The sequence below is a fragment of the Crotalus tigris genome, unplaced genomic scaffold (assembly GCF_016545835.1).
Source record: "Crotalus tigris isolate CLP2741 ecotype Arizona unplaced genomic scaffold, ASM1654583v1 scf7180000017694.5664430, whole genome shotgun sequence".
NCBI lineage: Eukaryota > Metazoa > Chordata > Lepidosauria > Squamata > Viperidae > Crotalus > Crotalus tigris.
In genome coordinates, this window is record NW_024096572.1 from 3,171,793 (window position 1) to 3,195,267 (window position 23,475).

At 36.7% G+C, this 23,475-nt stretch overlaps 1 protein-coding gene across 4 annotated transcripts in view; it reads left to right on the top strand.

Moving 5' to 3' along the window:
- The window catches only part of ARHGAP15 (Rho GTPase activating protein 15), a 448,034-nt gene that overhangs the window by 250,416 nt on the left and 174,143 nt on the right, over positions 1–23,475 (top strand). For all 4 annotated transcript variants that reach the window (XM_039338235.1, XM_039338233.1, XM_039338234.1 and 1 more), the window contains one exon: positions 15,495–15,617. In XM_039338235.1, the coding sequence (XP_039194169.1) occupies positions 15,495–15,617 (123 nt within the window). The remainder of the gene's footprint in view (positions 1–15,494; positions 15,618–23,475) is intronic.

The window sequence follows — 23,475 nt, forward strand, 5'->3', positions numbered from 1 at the left end:
AGAGAAGGAGGAAGGAAGGAAGGAAGGAAGGAAGGAAGGAAGGAAGGAAGGAAGGAAGGAAGGAAGGAAGGAAGGAAGGAAGGAAGGAAGGAAGGAAGGAAGGAAGGAAGAAAAAGTGATGGGGATAAGAGGGTATAAAAATATATATGTATCAAATCAGGATTTTTGATTAAGGCAAAGAATACTCATTGACCTTGCTTACTTGCTGTTGTTGTTTGTGGTGGGGAAATCTTTTAAATCCAGACTCTAATGGATGGAAGCACATTCCTTAATTAATCAATTCCTTAAAAACAAGTGTGTTCCCCACTCCTCCTGTTGGTTCCACTACTCCAACTAAAATTCCAATTAGACAATTTAAGGGAAAACAAGTTAAAGAAGGTTATTCAGTGAATGTTAGTCTGAGGGGGAAAAAAAACCCTCTTCTATTGGAGTAAAGCTTTCTTCTGATTTCAAAGCTCTTTTTTTATCTTTACACATGAATTCATATCTAAATCAGTGGAAAGGCTGACATTTGGGGGAGAAAAATAATGTTTGTTTTCTGTAATCAAAATATAATAATAATAATAAATTGAATAGAGCTGGAAGGGGCCTTGGAGTTCTTCTAGTCCAACCCCCTACTCAAACAGGAGACCCTATAGCATTTCAGATAATCTTTTCTTAAAAACCTCTAGTGAAAAAGCACCCACAACTTTTGAAGGCAAGTTGTTTCACTGGTTAATTGTCCTCAATGTTAGGAAGTTTCTCCTTAATTGACTGTGCCCCTGGACAGAAAATATACTTGTAATCAGAATAAAGGAATTGATTTTCACAGAGAATCACAGAAAGATTTACAGAAGATAGAGTTGTGAATATAAATGTTTGGTCATAAATAAATGCCACTAAAATGGAATTCCAATTGTCCATCTGTAAATTCCAGTAGATGTTACTTATTGTAGAATTCCTTCCTCCCTCTCCCCCTCCCTCTCCTTCCAATATCATTCATATGCTTCAGGATTGTCCTCTCCTTATGAAACAATATATATTCACTTTTCAGGTGACCTTTTTGCTGCTCAGCTAGATTTAGCTCTGTGACTCTGCTTTGAGTTCTGTTAGCTGGAAGCTTTCCATCTTTGTTGGACATCTTGATTTATCTCCTCTTTGATCAGAGATATCAGTTCCTTGTCTTCTGTGTGGTAAGGTTATATCATTTAGTATTCTTTTGTAGTGGCGTGTGTCTGTTTTCTCTGTACATTGATTCAGATTTAAACAATGCTTTTTTTGTAAAAAAAAAAAAAGGTGCTGGAGCTCACACATGTCATAAAACCCGCCTTGCCTACCCTACAAGGTTCCATCTCAAAAAGGTGCCAGAACTCTGTTCTGGGCGTTCTATGACAAAAAAAAAGCCCTGGATTTAAAGATCTGTAACAGTTTTGTTTTCCATGCAATTGTGGCTGTCAACCCAGATGCCTACCAGACATGTACACAACAACTCTTACGTTGAAATTTATAGTTTAACATATCAGAATTGCATTTAGGAGCCATATCAATTTTTCAGGTCTTTTTCAGGCTCCACAAATATATTAAAATTGAGCTTCTGGTTCTATTTGGATTTTATCATATATAACTGCTAGATCATATTTTATCAGCTAATATATATATATTTAATTTTCCATCTCTTTTCTTCCATATTCATCTGTTATATTCACCTAAGTCTCTTTTGATATGTGTGTGTTTCTGTGGGTTACCCTCTAGTAATATCCCTAGGTAAAAAGTAAACGTCTCAGTGACTTCTCTAGGTCAAATCTGTCCTGTTCATCAAAAAGAAATATTATTGGCAAAAGGAAGTTCAGGACCATATAGGTTGGAAACATGTGGAAGAGGCATCCTGCAGGGGATAGACAATGGCTAAAATGATGATGATGATGATGATGATGATGATGATGATGATGATGGTGATGATGGTGGTGGTGGTGGTGGTGGTGATGGTGGTGATATATATCCATAATAATTTAAAAGAGGTGTTAACCTAGAACTGTCAGCTAAATAAGAGTAGGATCAGACAACCAGATACTATATTATCCATTAATAAAATGTTTTCATTCCTTCCTTCTCTTTTTGCCTCCTATTTTGAAACAAAACAAAACCCCCAAAACTATTAAGTTTTCATCTATTTGCTAAAATATTTTACTTATATATTCCACCTACTGAAGCAGAAAACATATTTTTCAAGAGAAGATAAACTTGGGATAAATATCTGAGAATTTCAATGCTTATCAAGCTAAGACCTAAAGTAATATTATATATACTTCCAAACTGTCAGCAGTGAATCCTGGCCCCAAATTAGTTTTTTTCAGGATTGAGAAGAATGGATTTAATTTAAGGATGTTGGCAAAAAATACACTTTATTGTTTTGATTTGAACGAACTTCATCCATTTCTTTGCCATCTGCATGTTTAGACTGAAATATGTTTGTCTGTTGCATTACTGGAAAATCGAGCTTTTTTTGTACCACATCTTTAAATATGTAGATTCTGATCCACAAACCAGTTGGAAATAAAGCTAGCTTCAAAAATCCAATCCCATATGTCTTTGGTTGTATCCATGGTGATATCTGATCCCCATTGCATTTACCACTGCCCCTGAATGGTGGTTCAAATTTCTTCTTTAACCCTTCTTTAACAAAGCAGAAGTGCCAATTTTTCCTTTTTTTTCCTGGCTTTTGGAGCAGAAGGGGCAGAACTCCATTTCCCTTGGTTGTTGAATTGAACTGAATCTTTTTAAAGCTGGGTGAAATTCCCCAATCTTTTAAAACTTCTGTCATTCAATAATGTTTTAATAACTTAATTGAGGTAGAGATGATGTGATAAAGTAGACAATCAAATGCAATAATAATTGTACTGAAAACCAAGATACGACCTTTGATGACACATTCCTCAATTACTTTAAAATTATTTCTTTAGGAAAAGGTAATAAACTCTGAAAGACAGAACAATGGCCAGTATGCAAGGTATCATGAAATTGTTTCCAAATGAGGCTAATGTTGAAAAACCCTACGATAATGGTAGAACATGTTGTTTAATGCTCCCCAAACCAAAACCAGAAATAAAACATAAAATTGCAAAAGACATTATTAAGTGAGAATAGACCAAGAGAATAACTGTATCTTATGTAGTTTTCCAAAAAGTCAACATTTCCTAATTGGTCAGTGTTGGTGTGCTAATATATGACTTTAATTTTTCCAAATTAAAGGGGAAATGCTATATGTAAGTGATGGCGAAACTTTTAGAGACTGAATGCCCCATGCCATAGATTAGCCACCACTGCTATATGTTCTCAAATCCTGGAAACCACTGCAATGAAAGCATTGGCCTGAGTATAAAGCCATAAGAACAGTGGTTCTCAACCTGTGGGTCGGGACCCCATTTGGGGTCGAACGACCATTTTACGGGGGTCGCCAAACAAGGCTGTCCACCATTTTTTTCCCCTTTTCTTTGGCCACCCCCTGGCACCCGGTGATGTATAAGTTGTTGGGGGTCACCACAACATGGGGAACTGTATTATGGGGTCGCAGCATTAGAAAGGTTGAGAACCACTGCATAAGAAGAAACTGATCATGGCCTCTCTGGATGTCTATATGTTTCTCCCATACAAAAAGGGCAATCAGTAGAATCCCTAGGTAGCAATATCATAAGCCACACAGAAAATGTCCTGCCTCACCTTTATATCATCTAAATCACAGCCTGTTTCCTGCAATACGGGTAGTCCTCAACTTACAACCGTTCATTTAGTGACCATTTGAAGTTATAACAGTACCCTCCAAAAGCGACTTACTGTATGACCATTTTTCATACTTATGACTGTTGTAGCATCCCGATGGTAATATGACCAAAATTCAGACATTTGGCAACTGATATGTATTTATGACAGTTGCAGTATCCCAGGGTCACGTCTTCCCCTTTTGTGACCTTCTGACACGCAAAGACAATGGGGAAGGCAGATTTTCTTGATAACCATGTTAGTAACATAACCACCGCAGTGATTCATTTAACAACTGTGGCAAGGAAGGTCCTAAAATTCACTTAACAATTGTCTCGCTGAGCAACTGAAATTTTGGGTTCATTTGTGATCATAAGCCAAGGACTACTTATATGTTATGACAACTTTCATGGAAGTGGCTTGAAATGGAGTTGAGAAGAAAAGAGAGAGAGAGATGATGGGGAAGAACAATTAAAGCAAGGAATCATAACCCTGAGAGTACAGCAGGTAGTTGCACAGCCTCTTAATCTGGGAGTGATTTCATATATTATTGAAGAGATGGGAAGCAAACTTGTGAGTAACTGCTAGAGTGTTCAAAGTGATAAGATTCGCAAACATGAAAACCCCAAGTGAGAGACATAGATCCTTTCTAGGCATTTTAAGAAAAATACATCCTGTTAACCATTTAACCTCTAAATATGGAAGACGCTAAATTTGGACTTTTCAATATTTATTTGTACCAGATTTATAGTAAGGTCTTTTCTTTTCCTATCTCTAGTACTTAAGTTGCACTAAAGTAAAACGTCTGAAGATCAGTATTGAGATTTCTTATATATGATTAATTGATTATGTGCCATATAATTGTCAATTCTTAATGACCACATATATGTTTTCTCTTTGATGATCTGCCCCTAACTTCATCTATCAGCTTTTCCTATGGCGCACTCATCCCCACTGTAACTGAATCCATCCACCTTGCTGCTGGTTGTTCTCTTCTCCCTTTTCTTTCTACTTTTCACAGCAGTAGAGCCTTCTTCGGAGAGCTAGATCTTCACATAATATGTCCAGAATATGGTAGTTTGATAGTTTGAGTGTGCATGGTATTCGCAGGAGCTTTCTGCAATAGCAGAACTCAAATAGTCTTCCTAACCAGTTTCTTCAAAGTCCAGTTTTTGCTTGCATAGAACACAGAATATTGTGGTTTGCACAATTATGATCTTTGTAGTTATAAACACATCATGGTATTTGAATAACTTTCCCAAGACCTTGGAAATATGTACTTTACCAAGTTCCAGTCTGCAGTGTAGTGTTTTTTGACTGCTTGTTCCTTTACTGTTGATGGTTGATTGTAAAAGAGAGAAGCTCTCCACCGCTTTGATATCTTCACTGTCAGATCTAAGGCTGGCTGATCTACCTGTTGTCATTAGTTTGGCCTTTTTTATATTTAATATTAGTCCCATTTCTTACCATTCACCTTGGCTTTTATTATTAGAGCCTTAATATTCTATGACTGCTACTTAGTTTCACAAAGAATTAGGTGTCAGATTTGATGTGGCTGTTTCACAGCCTTTTCTAAGCCTTTGGAGCATACGTGTACCTATATGGAAATCTCTTTCACCAGGAATACTTTGCTGTGGCAAACTCTGCCTTCAATTGATTGTATAATCTTGCTTGCTTCTAGTTATCTATTACCAATCACTTTTCTATTGAAAGGGAAAAAAAAAACAAATTTAGTAACAAAAGTACCTAAAATCTATCCATTTCACTGAAAGACAATATAGATATACTTATGGAATAGTAACTTTGTTGTAAGTTACTGTTTACTTCTATTCTGTAAACAGCAATTGCTGATCCTAATTTCTTTCCACAGCAAGTACAAAATTTTCCTTTTTTAAAAACAGACTTTGATGTAAATGGATAAGATATATGACATTAATTTTGCTTGCTCAACTATCATGTTAGTACAAAATTACATGGATTCAAGTATACTGTTTTTGCCTTTCTTCCACAATCATACTAATTCTGCCATAAGCAATTCTACAGTTCGGTTATAAACATCTTTTATAAAAACTGTGATTTCAGTATGTTTGGAATAGTTTGAGCTCAACTCCGTTACAACTTTTGATTCCTTCATAATATAGATGTGAGAGGATTAAGTTTTAGTTTTCAGTGTTTCTCGGCAGATCATGCATATTTTTGTCTCTTTGCTTTCCTGTTTTCCTTGCTGCTGGTATATTTTTCCTATGATAAGTGTCACCCTGTCACTCTTCTCACATATTTCAGAGCTAATTAAGATAAATGGTGATTATATGTCAGCACTGATTTGCAGGAACAACTACAATTTGGCATCTTTTCCAGTTCAGAGAAGGCTCTTGGTGAGGAAATGATATGAGTTCTTATGTTACATGCATGCAGATCCAGTGGGTAGAATTGTATTTGCAATAAGTGGGAAGTGAAGGAAAAGTCAAGAGATAAGTGACAACCAATAAAGTGACTTCTGATTAATTGTTTTTTGTTCCATTAACATCTACAGAGCAATCCAGTTGGCATTCCAACAATCTCTGTCATAAAGGTGTGGGTGAAAGTTATGTGTATTTGTGTTTATTTGTGTTTGTGTGTGTGTGTGCACTCGTGCGTGTTTATTAAGAAAATTTATATGGCCACCCAACTCATTTTCAGTGACTCTGGGCAGCTCACAAACATAAAATTCCAATACAAAACCCACTAAACACTCACCCGTCTAGCAAGAACAATCAAACCAACCACTTGATGGGCTCCCTATTACGTTGGGGTCTCTGGCCTATTGGCCAAACCATATATTCAGGGCCTTTTGAAAGAGTGTCAAAATGCAGGCCAATCTTATTAATGCAGGGTTGATGTTCCACAGAAAGAGAATTACTACAGAGAAGGCCCTTCTTCTTGCTCTCACAAGACAGACTTCTTTAAGAGAGGCGACCCATAACTGCCTCCCTGCTCTGGTGGGTTGGGTAGATACAACTGGGAAAAGACAGTCCTTCAAATAACCTGGCCCCAGGCCATGTAGGACTTTAAAGATGACAACCAGCATCTTGAATTGGACCTGGAAGCAAATGGGCAGCCAATGTACCTTCAATACACACACACACACACACACGTACATACAATAGATAGGCATAAGCAATTATGTTATTTTTCTGCTATTTTTATTACTGCAAAATTTCTCAGTTTATTGACTTCAATTTCCCTTTAGTCTCAAAGTTCAAAAATTCAGCAGAAGACTTTGCACACATTTCCATACACTTTTATGTATACGTGTTTCATCCATTCTAGTTCCTCATCATGTACTTGTTTATTAAACAATTTTTTCAAGCCATAGAAAAAGCCTATCTTCCATACATTGTGGACTTTCTTACAGATTGGACAAGTCCAAAATCAATGAATTGCGGTATTTCATACTGTATGACTTCAGAGTTCCTCTGTTTGCAAACTAGTCCAATGACAGCAGAATTAAAATTTCAGAATTGTGTTGACAAAGTCAGCATTTTAAAAAAAGTCATCTACATGATTCACTGTAGTTGGATTGTTTCTATATCTGCAAAACAGAAATAAACTTTCTTTGATCAATTGGTATAATATCTATGATACACTAGGAATAGTACAGCAAGATGAATTTTAAAAACATCTTTGTCCTTCCTGCAAAAATGTTATCAATCACAGCTTTCACCATTTCAAATGAGCAGAGCAAATGGCCACATTTAGGGCCAAGAATTACTGGTGTTATGCTCTAACACATCTGGTGGACATCAGGTTGCAGAAAAGTACTTTAAATTAAGCTCTTACTGGGGCTATGAAAGTGCTTTTGGGTAAGTGATGTATATAATTAAATACAACATCTATATTTCTTACAATAGAGATGCAAATATTTGGTGGAGCATGTAGCGCATGCCATTTTGGGTGTCCTAATGAAGGGATAGTTTGCTGCTCTAATGTATTTCAGTTAGAAAAGTGGCACTTTAAAGAAATTGGTTTTGCTATACACATGATGTGAAACAATCAATAATGCTTTAGTCTGACAAGCTCTGTCAATATCCATTGTCACAGTTCAGAAAGTCATTAATGGATAGTTCTTCAAAACCAGTGCTCCCAACACATGTCCAGAGCACTGAGATAACACTGGATTAGGTTGGAATTAATCACAGATGGTAAACTCTTGGGTTTAGGATAAAATGTTTTGTAAATTGTGAAATGAGAGTTCTTTGGGGAATAAACATACAACCATGCTACAATGACATACTTTCTCTACTGTTGAAATACTGTACTGTGACCTAATTGCCTTTGACCATTATTCCAGCCTGAATTTTGCCACAGAATCTTTTTAAAAAGTGACAAACCAGCATTATCTGTATTTTATTATTTGGACCCAATACCAATTCTCTTCACACAGACTTGTCAAAGTGAAGAAAAATATTATTGTACCTTTAATCGACCAATATGATCAGAATGTTTGTTATGCAAATATTTACATTATTCACTTGTTATAATCACCCATCCAAACCCATTCCAAATGAATGCTATCTTGAAACACTCAAGAGTCCACCAGTAGTTTTGGATTTCCTGCAAATACCACAGTTCATTAATAAGATTAAATTGTTCATTTGCTTCATCTGATCAAGCTTGCTTTTTTAAAAAAGTTTTATGTTTTGGAATTACAGCCAACACAACATGTGCAATATTACCCTTAACACATTCCTGTGATTTAGGTCACAGAGAAATACAATTAGAGGTGTGCAAAACATTTTAAGTTGAACTCTGGATCTCCATCCTGTCTCTACCTAGTTTAATAAAATTCCTTACAAGAAATGAATATATCTTTGTGGGCCTGTTGTGGTAGAAACTAGCTACAGTATGCTTTGTTGTACTGTAAGTTCTATAGAAGTATCTAGAAAAAGTTAATTTCAGGGCTTTTCTGAGGTGGTGGTCAAAAATTATATGTATGACTTACATCATAATAAGTTTTCTTAGAAATATTTCTATTGCCATACAGAATTTTGTTAGATTTTGCTGAATGCTTGAATGCCTAGCTGATAAATCCATGTCATGTATCATAATACTTCATTAGCATCCTTTTCTAATGTTTCCAAAAATGTTGCAATATTCATTCTGATATTACTATTAGTGTTCTAACCTAACTATGGACTGTTCATATTAAAAGACAAGTGGTCATTTGCATCAGGGTCACCTGCAAATGGGTGTGGAGCCTTCTTGCAACTGCTGAAAGGACTGTGTTGTAGATTGGAGATAGATGATGTTGTATCCCTCCCCCTCTGTTGAGAGAGGGATGTTCAGTTTTGACATAGATGGCCTCTTTGACCCCTCTTTCAAGCCAGAGGTCCTCTCTGTCCAAAATGTGGACTTTGCTGTCTTTGAAAGAGTGGCCTTTGTTTTTTAAATGCAGATGGACTGTTGCATCCTGTCCTGACGGGTTTGTTCTCCTATGTTGTGCCATGCATTTATGAAGTGGTTGTTTTGTTTCCCCAGTGTACAGATCTAAACATGGCTCATGTGCATCTAGAGGCCATTTATGTCAAAATTGAACAGCCCTTTCTCAAAAGACGGGGTGCGATACGACATCATCTATCTCCAGTCTACAACACAGTCCTTTCAGCAGTTCCAAGAAGGCTCCACACCCATGTGGACTACTCAAGTGATCCTGACAACACAATTAAACCTTCAAGTGGCCTCAACAACTCTCTAAAAGAATGCAAATGACCAGCTGTCTACAAGGTGTATAAATCCTTCCATTCCCCACCATCCAGGCAGAGCTGAAAAAGCTTCTTGGATAAAAAGCAAAACATCTTCAAAGAAAAATAAGAAAGTCCAGTTGCCTCATGAAAAACCACCTTTGGGATAACTATGACCTGGATAACTGAGAAACTCCATGGACAATCAACCCCATGGATTACTAACCTTTTCTTCTGCATGTGGGGACCAATGATACAACAATGAATCTAAAAACAATAACAAGAGATTACAAACTGCTAGGAAAGAAAGTTAAAGAATTAGGAGATCAAGTGGTGTTTTCATCTATACTTCCAACAAAAGGCTAACATCCAACGAGAGAGCAAAGAATTTTAGAAATGAACCACTGGTTTAAAAACTGGTGTCATCAAGAAAACTTTGGTTTCCTAGACCATGGTCTGCATTATCTACATGAAGGGCTACAGGCAATGGGTGGAGTGAACCTCATAAGAACTGGAAAGAATATATCTGGAAAACAGCTGGCTCATCTTATTAGAAGGGCTTTAAACTAAAATTGATGGGGGATGGGGGGCAATCTGGAAGACCTTTAGAACCTGATTCCAAGCAAAATCCACTAGATAAGTAATCGTATAAGGAGGTAAGGAGAGAAGAAGAAGAAGAAGAAGAAGAAGAAGAAGAAGAAGAAGAAGAAGAAGAAGAAGAAGAAGAAGAAGAAGAAGAAGAAGGAGAAGAAGAAGAAGAAGAAGAAGAAGAAGAAACACAGTGAAGTAGAGAGTGATGGAAAGAATGGAAAACCCAGATACAAAGTAGGAGATATAAGAAACATACCCAAGATCCATAAAGGACTCAAATGCCTATACACGAATGCTCAAAGTTTAGGGAACGAACAGGGTGAACTTGAAATACTAGTACATAAAGGTAAATATGATATAGTTGCCATTACTGAAACTTGGTGGGATGAAACACATGACTGGAATGTACTGATGGAAGGATACAAACTGTTCAAAAGAAACAACAGACCTAACAAAAGAGGAGATGGAGTTGCATTATATATAAAAGATCATTACATCTCTACAGAAATCCACAAAACCAAGGAAGAAAGCCTCCTAGAATCCATACAGGTCAATATAAAAGGAAAAAAGAATAACATTGCTATAGGTGTATACTAAAGGTGACCTAACCAAGCAGAAGAAATAGATGAACTCTTCACTAATCAATTAGCAAATGTATGTAGGAAACATACCACAGTAATAATGGGAGACTTTAACTACCCTAATATCAACTGGGAGACAAACTCTGCAGTGGGAGATCAAACAGATTCCTAACCTATTTGACAACTTTGTCATCCAAAAGATAGAGGATGGAACTAGAGGAAAAGCTATACTAGATCTAATTCTTACTAATAGAGAAGAAGTGATAGAGGGAGTTGAAAGTGCCTGAACTTTGGGCAAAAGTGACCACATCATTATCAATATAATGCAAACATAAGCAATAGAACAAAATACAGCTGGTGTCTTAAACTTTAAAAGAGCTTATTTTAATAAACTCAGAGAGAGCCTAAAAAAAAATCATGAATGAAAATTCTAAAGGGGAAAACAACGCAAGAAGCCTGGGAAACTCTGAAAAATATGGTCATAAAAGCCCAGTCCAGCACAATATCACTGAACAAGAAAAACAAGAAATCCAAGAAGAAACCAGCATGGTTGCATAAAGATCTCTCTGATAAATTGAAAGACAAAAAGGACAAATACAAAAAATGGAAAGAGGGACACACAACTAAGACCTCCAAAGTGCCTTCCAGCTCTATTTTGATTGATTGATTGATTGATTGATTGATTGGTTAATATTCCATTTTAGGTACAGATTATCTTCATGGGGAGGAAGAAGCTCCATACTGAAATACTTGGTGGAACTTTACATTATGGTTATTCCATTATATGGAATCTTGTTAGACTAGAACTATTCAGTAGATATGAAACAGTATAACTGGCTGTTCAGGAGAATTATAAGGTAGGCTCTGCCCAACCAAAGTTAAATGCTTTGAAATTCATCTTAATTTGCTTCATTTAGATCTGAATATGTGTAAATAGATAAGTATGTACAAAGAGAACATAGCCGTTAAACACTGAAGAAATAATTCTATATAATACATTTATCCCATCAAGTTTGTAGCCAGGTCAAGATATGTTGATCTGTTTCACTTTATGCCATACAGCTGACTTCCTTGGAATTTTTGCATATTGTTGCCAAGAGTTGTTCCCATTTGAACCCAGAGGTTTTAAAATAGAACTCATGAACAAAAGAGCCAGCCATTCATGGGACACTAACCTCTGTATTCTATGATATATCATCCTAAGAATGCTATTATTAAAAATGTGGATTTTTATTTTTTCCCCCTATGCAATGGATTATTGTCCCATGCTGTGAGTGTTCCAGTAAAAAGTGTCCTTTTATATGTCCTTTGTGATTACTAATGTGCAGAAATATGCGTGAGGTCAGTCCAGTGCTGTGGGAAAATGGACTAGCCCTCTATTCAAATCAGCAGTGAAATCAGAAGCAAAATATGCTGTGATTATCATAGGCATGTAGTTAAATGTTGTTTCCCTTAATTGGCTATACTGTATTTATTTAAAACAAAAAAAAAAGTGGCACGTTTTTATCCCTAGAGAGCAGCAAAGTAAAAACTTTTTTTGTGTGTGTTATTTTGGTTCTTATTTTCAAAGTTATAATATAAGCAGTGTACCTTTGATTTTTCCTTTTTCTAAATAGGCTTATTGAATTTGCCCCATTTATAAGAATGGGCATATTTGAATATCTTGTTCCATGTTTCTTCTCTCATTAAATACACTTTCTTTTCTTTTTAAATAAGATGTGTAATATGTTGCAAGTTTTGTTTCTAAATCTATTACATCTTGTGTTATTTTTACTAGTATCACCACTACCCAAAACATAAAGGAAACAGGGTTTTTACACATTGCAATCAAAAGTGGTTACAAAAATGTATGGAAAAAAACTCTAGAGGGCTCTGGATAAGACTATGCTTTTTGGATTCATAAAAATTGGATTATTAGATTGCCAATTCTACCTTTTTTCTTTTTAGTATAATTATCTAGTGTAGAAAAGAGTTTTTACATTCTTTTTTTGCTAGTTTAAGACTATGATTTCTCTTAAGCATCTTGGATATGGCAGCTTCATAATGTTCTTTTCCTACTTTTACTCCTTTTGACAAAGAACTAAATATTATCAGTTTAAATGTTTATTAATATGTACATGGAAAAAAGAATATCTACAGAATAACAGAGTGGGAAGGGACATTGGAGTCCAACCCTCTGCTCAAGCAGGAAACATTATACCATTTCAGACAAATGGCTGTCCAATCTCTTCTTAAAAACCTCCAATGTTGGAGCATTCACCGCTTCTGGAGGCAAGCATTGATTAATTTTTCTAACTGTCAGAAAATTTCTCCTTAGTTCTAAGTTGCTTCTCTCCTTGATTAGTTTCCATCATTTGCTTCTTGTACTGCTTTTAGATGTTTTGAAGAATAGGTTAACCCCCCACTTCTTTGTGGCAGCCCCTTAGATATTGGAACATTGCTATCATGTCAACTCTAGTCCTTCTTTTCACTAAACTCATCATACCCAAAGGTATGTGTGTGTTTATGTACGTGTGTTATACTATAATTTATATGTAAAGGTAGAACTTGTTTCTGAGTAACACATGTATGTACATCAACTTTTATAATTTAGAACTGGAAGTGTTTCTCTTTATTAAGGAATATTTCTTTTATGTAGCCATCATTTGTACAATGAATAATCTATTTCCATTCTTCAGTCAGAATAAAACTGAAAGGGACCTTGGAGGTCTTCTAGTCCAACCCCCTGATCAAGCAGAAGACCCTACCATTTCAGATAGGTGGCTGTCCAGTCTTTTCTTAAAAACCTCCACTGATGAAGCACCTACAACTTCGGAGAGCAAGCTGTTCCACTGGTGTTAGGAAGTTTCTCCTTAGTTCCAGGTTGCTTCTCTCCTTGATTATTTTCTATCCATTGTTTCTTGTCTTGCCTTCTAGTGCTTGGAAACTAAGTTGATCCTATCTTCTTTGTGGAAGTCCCTCAAATACTGGAATACTGTAATCCCTAGTTCTTCTTTTCTCTAGACTGGCCAAATCCAATTCCTGCAACCATTATTCATATGTTTTTGTCTTCAGGCCTTTAATGATCTTAGTTGCTCTTCTTTGCACTTTTTCCAAAGTCTCAACATCTTTTTTGTCATGTGGTGACCAAAGCTGAATGCAGTATTCTGGGTGTGTTCTTACTTCATATGATTTTGATTCTATGCCTCTCTTTATACAACCAAATATTGTATTAGCCTTGTTGGCTGTTCCTGCACACTGCTGGCTCATGTTTAAGTGATTGTCCACTTGGACTCCAAGGTCCTTCTCACAGTTACAGTTTTTGAGGCAGGTTTCACCTAATCTGTACTTATATCTTTGGTTTTTCCTGCCTAGGTGTAAAACCTTGCTTTTCTCCACATTCAATTGCATGTTGTTAGATAGGGCCCATTGTTAAAGTCTGTCAAGATCTTTTTGAATCCTGAGCTGGTTTTCTGGTGTGTTAGCTATTTCTGCCAGCTTAGTGTCATCTGCAAATTTGATGAGTTCCCCTTCTATTCCCTCATCTAAGTCATTTATGAAGATATTGAAGAGTACTGGGTCTAAGACAGAACCTTGTGGTATCTCACTGCTTCCTTCCTTTCATGTAGATGTAGTACCATTAAGGACTACTCGTTGAATATAGTTTGTCAGCTAGTTACAAATCCATCTGGTGGTGATGCTGCCTATCCCACATTTTTCTAGTTTACCAAGAAGTAGGTTGTGGTCTACTTTGTTGAATGCCTTGCTGAAGTCTAAATATACTATGTCCACAGCATTTTGCTGTTCTACTATTTTAGTTACTCTGTCAAAGAATGAAATAAGATTGGTTTGGCCTGATCTATTTTAACAAACCCATACCTGCTTTTAATTATAATGTTATAATTATAACAAATAGTTTCTAGATGTTCAAAGATCTGTTTTTTTATTATTTTTCCATTATCTTCCAGGTATTGATATTAGGCTGATTGGTCTGTAGTTTCCTGGGTCTGTTTTTTCCTTCTTCCTTTTTTGAAGGTGGGGACCATATCAGCTCTTTTGCAATCTTCTGGTGGTTCCCCGGTGCTCCAGGATTTTTGAAAGATATGGTGCAATGGTTCTGAGATAACATCTGCCAGCTCCTTCATAACTCTGGGATGTAATCCATCAGGTCCCGGTGATTTATATTCATCAAGATCAGACATGTGTTCTCTTACTATTTTCTTGCTTATTTTATTTTTTATTTCTAGTCTGTCCTTTGGTAGGTTTCTTTTTGCATGAAAACTGATGCAAAGAATGAGTTAAACAGCTTTGCTTTCTCTCTACTGCCTGTTACTTTCTTGCCATCTTCTCTCTTAAGTGGACCTACCTTTCTTGACTGTTTTCTTGTTATTTATATGTTGTAAGAAACTTTTTTAATTGTATCTGACTTTTGTTGCATGTCTTTGTTCATTCTGAGCCTTTGCTTCTGACTTCATCTTTGCATATCTGCTGATATTCTGCCTTAGTTATGTGTCCCTCATTCTTCACTCTTTTTAGTTATGTGTCCCTCATTCTTGATAAATAACCTCAGGTCTCTCCCAAAACTGCAACTGTTTCACTTGTCTAGGAAATCATGAACAGCACATTTTAATTTGAAATGGAAGACTGAATGTGCCAGAGTTATGAAGTTTGGGGATGAAATCAAAATTTACACAAATATTGGTAGCTGTCCAATAACATGAACCATTGCTGATAGAATTCTCAGCTCACAATGTTTGTCTATAATCATATTAATCAGATCATACCACATATTGAATAAAGATATAGGCAAAATTTCCACACATTTCCAGCAAAGCTTTCTGTGTTAAAAAATAATAACATCATTTATAATGCTTATTTTGTACTTCAGTTTTCAGGCTGAACTACAGCAAATCTGATACAAATGACAGAAGCCAAGTTAAGAGCAGATTAAAGAAGTTTATCATTCGAAGACCTTCTCTGAAAACTTTGCAAGAAAAGGGAATCATTAAAGGTGTGTTGTTCTCTTAAATGATTTTACTTCTGATGGAATAAACGGTTGATGTTTCTTCTTTTCTTAAACTATTCATCTTCCTTACATCATTTTGTTTATGCTGAACCTCAAAGAAACATTTTAGTTTTTTTACAGAAATCATCTGATGATCTATTCCCAAATGCATAAAGAGATACTGTCAAAGATAAATCAGGGTAAAATCATCAAAATCCTGCCCCACAAATTCTCAGACCTTATGGAAATTGAGAAAAATGCACAAAGCTATCAGTTATGGACTTTACTGTATGTGCATTGTGTGTGTGTTCTATGGGCTTCAAAGGTCCTCTAGAAATTAAGAAAAATAGGATTTTGAAGTGAGGCATGTGCTCAGGAAGCAATACTGTTAATATCAGAGGTGACCCTAGTATGCAAATTGTCAGCATTCATATTAGTGATAATGATTTTGCAAGAAATCTCAGAGTTTCAGGGCAGTTTAATTTCCACTTATCAGAAGAATTTTCACTCCAGTCTGAACAGAGTGGGCATAGGATATGATCTTGTTTTTCAGAGCTATATTGTCCAACTAAATTGGTTGAACAGATCTAGTTATATGTTAAATTTTTATGTAGTTGGAGAAAAATATTAGCATGAAAGTTAGCTTGACTTCCCAACTAAACATGATGGCTGTTGATATGTCTATATTTATTACATGTGTGTGCAACAAAGCTTTTATATTAGCTTCCTTGAGCAGGGCAGCTGGTAGTTATTGAAGGAAAAAATATTCAGAAATGGATTTCTTCCAGCTAGTTTATAGGAGGGTACATGTGGTTTATGTACACATATTGAGCGTGATCCAAAGCTTAATGTGCTTAATGGTACACAAAGGACATCCAATAAACAGAGTCTTTTTATCCTTTTTATGGGCTTTACAATGGTAGGAAAAATCTTTATATGTGTATAACATACTGCTTCATGGAAATACATACATGGTTTCTACACTCCCTGAGTTTATGTGAACTTTCCCTTCCATATGATGGAACTGCTCAAATGGAAAAACGTAGTTTATACCTGAAATGATGACTCTGTAGAAAATATTTCTTATTGTTTATTTATGGACATGTTTGGTATTGCGGAAGTCTTTGACTATGTGAGTAAGATTTATTTTTATCTTATTTTATAAAACCTTGCACAAAATATTTGCCCAGTCACAAGTGAATATATGTTTAAACCACAACTGATCATGTAAATTAGGTAGTTAAAGGCTCTTTGGCACCAGCTGTGCACAGCCATAGTATACTGGATGTTCTGGTTGTGTTCCAGCAATTTTGAACTAATGGAAGGGTTTCATCCACTGCAAATGAGGGCAGCTCCACAGAGGAAAGAAAATAGAAAGATCCAAGAAACAGTAAAGGTGGATATTCACCACTCAGAGAGTAATGTAAAGTATATAAGCCTAAATACTATTGCTATTGCTATTCAGGCAAAAGATTGGGCTATGAGAAGCTATTTCCAAAATTGATTCCAAGACAACTGCAAACTTGTCCAGGCATTTGGCAGGAGTCAATATTGACTTGAAAGCACAAACACACACAAACAAACATTCACAGAACTGCAGAGAACTCAGTTCTTAAACTCTCTTTTTTGAAGATGAAAATAAATATTTTCTGTTGCTTTAAGATTATGAACACAAAAAAACATGATTGGGACCTCTACTTGGATTTTGACTGAACAAATATCAGGCAGAAAGAATCACGACCATTCCTTAGGTTGCTGCATAGGCTTTATTCAAACCTAAACACAAGAATCTAGTCAACTAATGATTAGCACTAAATTGGTGCTAGATAAGAGCCAACAAAATTCAAGGGAGGCTGGACTTGGATCTCTTGTGGCAACACAAGGACTCTAAACTGATGATGCATTTAACTCCACCCTTCAGCTCTGCCTATTCTTCTCCTACAACACTCAGCATGATGAAATGGGCAGTTTCCAAGTCCATGAAAGTTTTCCAGTAAATCAATGCTAGCTACAGTAGTGAAACTTAACCCAGGGATTGAAATGGAAAAAGGAATATTCCCTTTCCATATTATAACAAAGCCACAAAACTGGAAAAAAATCTTGTAAATTATTGCTCATAATAAATCCTCTTTAATAAGCTTGTTGTACTTCAAACCCCCAGGAACTGGTAACTAATCCCGTTAGTATGGGGGAATGTATATTGAAGTGGGGTTTAAACCATTTTAATTATTTATTTAGATCTTACTAATAGTATAAAATTAACATGTGAAGTCAATGATTCACTTATCAAGGCTCAGTCCATGTAATCACTTTGAACAGCTTTTCTATTGCCTAGTCATCTAGTAATCTAAATATGTGGCATTCAAATGTTCATAGAATTTGTCAGATATTTTACGTTCTAGCAATCAAGCACAATTTCACCAACTATGTATGGTGGACTTTCAGAAGTTGTCCTCTTTTACTGGTTGCCTATAAATCCCAAACTGGTAGAATAGCAAGATAGAAAATATTAGAAAATTGGGCTGCATTTGTTGAGGTTTGTCTCAAATTGTGTCGTCTGATGGTTTATGGGTTGGCTTTGAAATTAGTTGAAGCTTTAATTTATTGACATAAATTTTTATATTGCTTTGCTTTGTTTCAGTTTAATAAATTGTAGCTGATGAATCTCCATTGGTGTTACTTAGGGATCAGATATGATCCTTCCTAACAAATGCAGATTCATTAGCATAACTCAATTCCATTCTCTAATGCACAGGTGTCAAACTTGCCATGTCATATGATGTGTCATAATTTATCGTGACTTTTTTCGCATTGCCGGAGCTGGGGTGGGTGCACATGATGCAAATGGCCCGTGGACCGGCAGTTTGATACCCCTGCTCTAATGTGTCTCTGAAGAAAAAGCAGATGCAAATGTTTTCAACAGACTTGCTTTAAAATGTTGATTTACCAGCATATAGTCTGGTTTTTATCTAAACACAAATATGCCTTGTATGATCTATCCTTTTCCATGAAGTGTCATGCTTTGCCACAGAGACCCAATCTTTTCTAGCAAGGGAATATTTTTCATGAGCAAAAGCATGTTAGTTTCCTACCATAAAGTTTCATGAGGATTAGGTTGCGGCCATGCAAATGAGTTAAGATTTGTTAGCAGAGCTTAATTCCAATCTCCAATATGTCTATGTGAAATGCTCATTTTATAAGGTGCTTTCATTGTCTTCAGTACACTTTATCCCTTAATCTGTTCAAATGTTATGAAAATGCAGTTGCAATGCTTTCCCTGACAGCAAACACTTTTAAATGTTAATTTTTAAAGCTTGAATTAAAACATGTTAAGTAGAAACACAGATTAAAAATAAAAGAGCTGGCCAAATTTCATATACTTGAAAGAATGATTTAATTTTTTATAGGTGAATTAAGAGGATTGAGAAATTGCTTATTTTTACTCTTCTTCTTTCCTCCCTCCCTCCCTCCCTCTTTGTCAATAACAGCAGAAATGGTTTGGGTAGAGATTTTCTTACCTTTTTATTACAAGAACTAGTTTTTAAGAACAATTACCTATTATTTGCCACAGAAAGATCCCCAAGAGAAAATTAAATTGTTACTTTATCCAGTTGATTCTTTTCTACAAAAAAATCTCCAAATGGGGTTAAAATATAGATAATTACAATAAAAGTAATTTTAAAAATTTGTAACAAAGCAAATTTAAAACTTGTTGTTGTTGTTAATTGCGAAGTCGTGTCTGACCCATCGCGACCCCATGGACAACGTTCCTCCAGGTCTTCCTGTCCTCTACCATCTTCTGGAATCCATTTAAGTTCACACCTACTGCTTCAGTGACTCCATCCAGCCATCTCATTCTCTGTCGTCCCTTTCTTCTATTGCCCTCAATCTTTCCCAGCATTAGGCCCTTCTCCAGTGAGTCCTTCCTTCTCATTAGGTGGCCAAAATATTTGAGTTTCAACTTCAAGATCTGGCCTTCTAAAGAGCAATCGGGGTTGATCTCTTCTAGGACTGACCGGTTTGAACGCCTTGCAGTCCAAGGGACTCGCAGGAGTCTTCTCCAGCACCATAGTTCAAAGGCCTCAATTCTTTGGCACTCAGCCTTTCACAGCCATACATTCCAACTGGGAAAACCATGGCCTGGACTATATGCACTTTTGTTGGCAGGGTGATGTCTCTGCTTTTTAATATGCTGTCTAGATTTGCCATAGCTTTCCTCCCCAGGAGCAAGCGTCTTTTAATTTCTTGGCTGCAGTCCCCATCTGAGGTGATCTTTGAGCCCAGAAAAATAAAATCTGTCACTACCTCCATTTCTTCCCATCTATTTGCCAGGAATTGAGAGGGCCGGATGCCATGATTTTGGTTTTCTTAATGTTGAGTTTCAAGCCAACTTTTGCACTCTCCTTCTTCACCCGCATCAAGAGGCTCTTTAGTTCCTCTTCACTTTCTGCCATTAGAATGGTATCATCTGCATATCTTAGGTTGTTGATATTTCTCCCGGCAATCTTAATTCCAACTTTAGATTCATCTAGCCCTGCCTTTCTCATGATGTGCTCTGCATATAAGTTAAATAGGCAGGGCGACAGTATACAGCCTTGCCGGACTCCTTTTCCAATTTTGAACCAATCAGTGGTTCCGTGTCCAGTTTTCACTGTTGCTTCTTGACCCGCATATAGTTTTCTCAAAAGACAAATGAGATGGTCTGGTACTCCCATCTCTTTAAGAACTTGCCACAATTTGTTGTGATCCACACAATCAAAGGCTTTTGCATAGTCAATGAAGCATAAGTAGATGTTTTTCTGGAACTCCCTAGCTTTCTCCATGATCCAGCGTATGTTGGCAATTTGATCTCTAGTTCTTCTGCCTCTTCAAAATCCTGCCTGTACTTCTGGTAGTTCTCGATCCACATACTGCTGGAGTCTAACTTGTAGGATTTTAAGCATAACTTTACTAGCATGTGAAATGAGTGCAATGGTGCGATAGTTTGAACATTCTTTGGCATTGGCTTTCTTTGGAATTGGAATGTAAACTGACCTTTTCCAATCCTGTGGCCACTGTTGAGTTTTCCAAATTTGCTGGCAAATTGAGTGTAGCACTTTTACTGCATCGTCTTTTAAGATTTTGAATAGCTCAGCTGGAATACTGTCACCTCACTAGCTTTGTTGTTGCTCAGATTTTCTAAGGCCCATTTCACTTCACATTCTAGGATGTCTGGTTTGAGGTCAGTGACCATCTCATTATGGTTATCTGGGACGTTAAACTCATTCTTGTATAGTTCTTCTGTGTAGTTTTGCCATCTCTTCTTAATCTCTTCTGCCTCTGTTAGGTCCCTACCATTTTGGTCTTTTATCATGCCCATCTTTGCATGAAACGTTCCCTTCATATCTCCAATTTTCTTGAAGAGATCTCTGGTCCTCCCTATTCTGTTTTTTTCTTCTATTTCTTTGCACTGTTCATTTAAGAAGGCATTCTTATCTCTTCTAGCTATTCTCTGGAATTCTGTATTCAATTGGGTGTATCTTTCTCCTTTGCCTTTTGCTTCCCTTCTTTCCTCAGCTATTTGCAAAGCTTCCTCAGACAGCCATTTTGCTTTCTTGCATTCCTTTTTCTTTGGGATGGTTTTAGTTGCTACCTCTTGTACAATGTTGCGAACTTCCATCCATAGTTCTTCAGGCACTCTGTCTATCAGATCCAGTTCCTTAAATCTATTTGTCACCTCTACTGTATATTCATCAGGAATATGATTTAGTTAATACCTGAGTGGCCTAGTGCTTTTCCCTACTTTTTTCAATTTAAGCCTAAATTTTGCAATGAGAAGCTCATGATCTGAGCCACAGTCAGCTCCTGGTCTTGTTTTTACTGACTGTATAGAGCTTCTCCATCTTTGGCTGCAGAGCACATAGTCAATTTGATTTCTATGTTGACCGTCTGGTGATGTCCATGTGCAGAGCCGTCTCTTGGGTTGTTGGAAAAGAGTGTTTGTTATGACCATCGTATTCTCCTGACAAAATTCTATCAACCTGTGCCCTGCTTCATTTTGTACTCCAAGGCCAAACTTGCCTGTTATTCCAGTTATCTTTTGGCTTCCTACCTTAGCATTCCAATCCCCCATGATGATAAGGACATCATTTTTTGGTGTTAATTCTATAAGGTGCTGTAGGTTTTCATAGAACCGGTCAATTTCATCCTCTTCAGCACTAGTGGTTGGGGCATAGATTTGGACTAATGATATTGAATGGTTTGCCTTGGATTCGAATTGAGATCATTCTGTCATTTTGGGGATTGTATCCCAGTATTGCTTTTCCTATTCTTTTATTGACTATGAAGGCTACTCCATTTCTTCTGAGGGATTCTTGCCCACAGTAGTATACCTGATGGTCATCTGAGTTAAATTCACCCATTCCTGTCCATTTTAGTTCGCTGATTCCTAAGATGTTGATGTTCAGTCTTGTCATCTCTTTTTTTACTACGTCTAGCTTGCCTTGATTCATGGATCTTACATTCCAGGTTCCTATGGAGAAAAAATCTTTACAGCATCGGACTTTCCTTCCACCACCAGATATATCCACAGCTGAGCGTCCTTTCAGCTTTGGCCCAGTCGCTTCATTCTTTCTGGCGCTACTAGTATTAGCCCTCTGCTCTTCCCCAGTAGCATATTGGACACCTTCCGACCTGAGGGGCTCATCTTCCAGCGTCATATCTTTTTGCCTTTTAGTACTGTCCATGGGGTTTTCATGGCAAAGATACTGGAGTGGTTTGCCATTTCCTTCTCCAGTGGATCACATTTTGTCAGAACTCTCTGCTATGACCTGTCCGTCTTGGGTGGCCCTGCATGGCATAGCTTATAGCTTCATTGAGTTATGCAAGCCCCTTCACCACGACAAGGCAGTAATCCATAAAGGGGAATTTAAAACTAATTATAATTTAAAATAGAAGCTAAAACATAGCAAAAATTTAAGACATATCTTACACTATTGTCAATCAGTCTTCACTATAGCCTTATCATAATTTGCCATAAATGCCAGGTCTTTCTAAGATTAGGATCCTAGAAATTATGTGTGTTCCTCATTAGGCTTCATATTTCATATGATGGAAGAATATAACATTAGCTTTATGTCATCTTTTTGTTTTAAATGCCTGATCAACACACTTCATCAACCTCTCATATGCAGATTGCAGTTCCAGGATGCCTTAGATCAGGGGTGTCAAACTGCTGTCCCACGGGCCGGATGCATCACGCCAAAACCGTGCCCACCCCATTGCCGGCAATGGGAAAAAAAGTCATAATATGTCACGTGATGTCGCGAGTTTCACACCTGTGCCTTCGATACTGTATACAGTAGACAGAGATAAAACCAGATTCAGACATTCAACTGAATATATGCAGCACTCAGACTAAGAGGAACTGTCTCTTTTGCTTTTCAACTCTACACGTTCATCAAGTGGTTTGTGTTCATGGAAGTACACCTTCCACGAGTTGATCCTCAACTCTGCTTTATTAGAATCCAGGATCAGAATGAAAGTTGCACTTTCTTTCAATCTCATGTGAGTGGAACTCTCTTTGAGAGCAGAAGCTGAACTTGTAGAGGCAAGGCAAATCCCTATTTTCAGTCCTATCCCAAGTCTTTCAACCATTCGTCTGAATGCTTGAAAAAGGCTATAGATAAAATGTCATTATCCATTGACAGAGCTGTTTCCAGAAATAATCTGCTCTCAATGTAAAATATTTTAATTAGGTTTACCTGCCTTATTTATATAGGGCTATTTAGATATTCAGTGTGTAAATGGAGGATGGCAAGTTATAGTCCTGACATCACATGTTACTTTCAGATTAATTCCAAAAATCCTCTGCAAATAATGAATT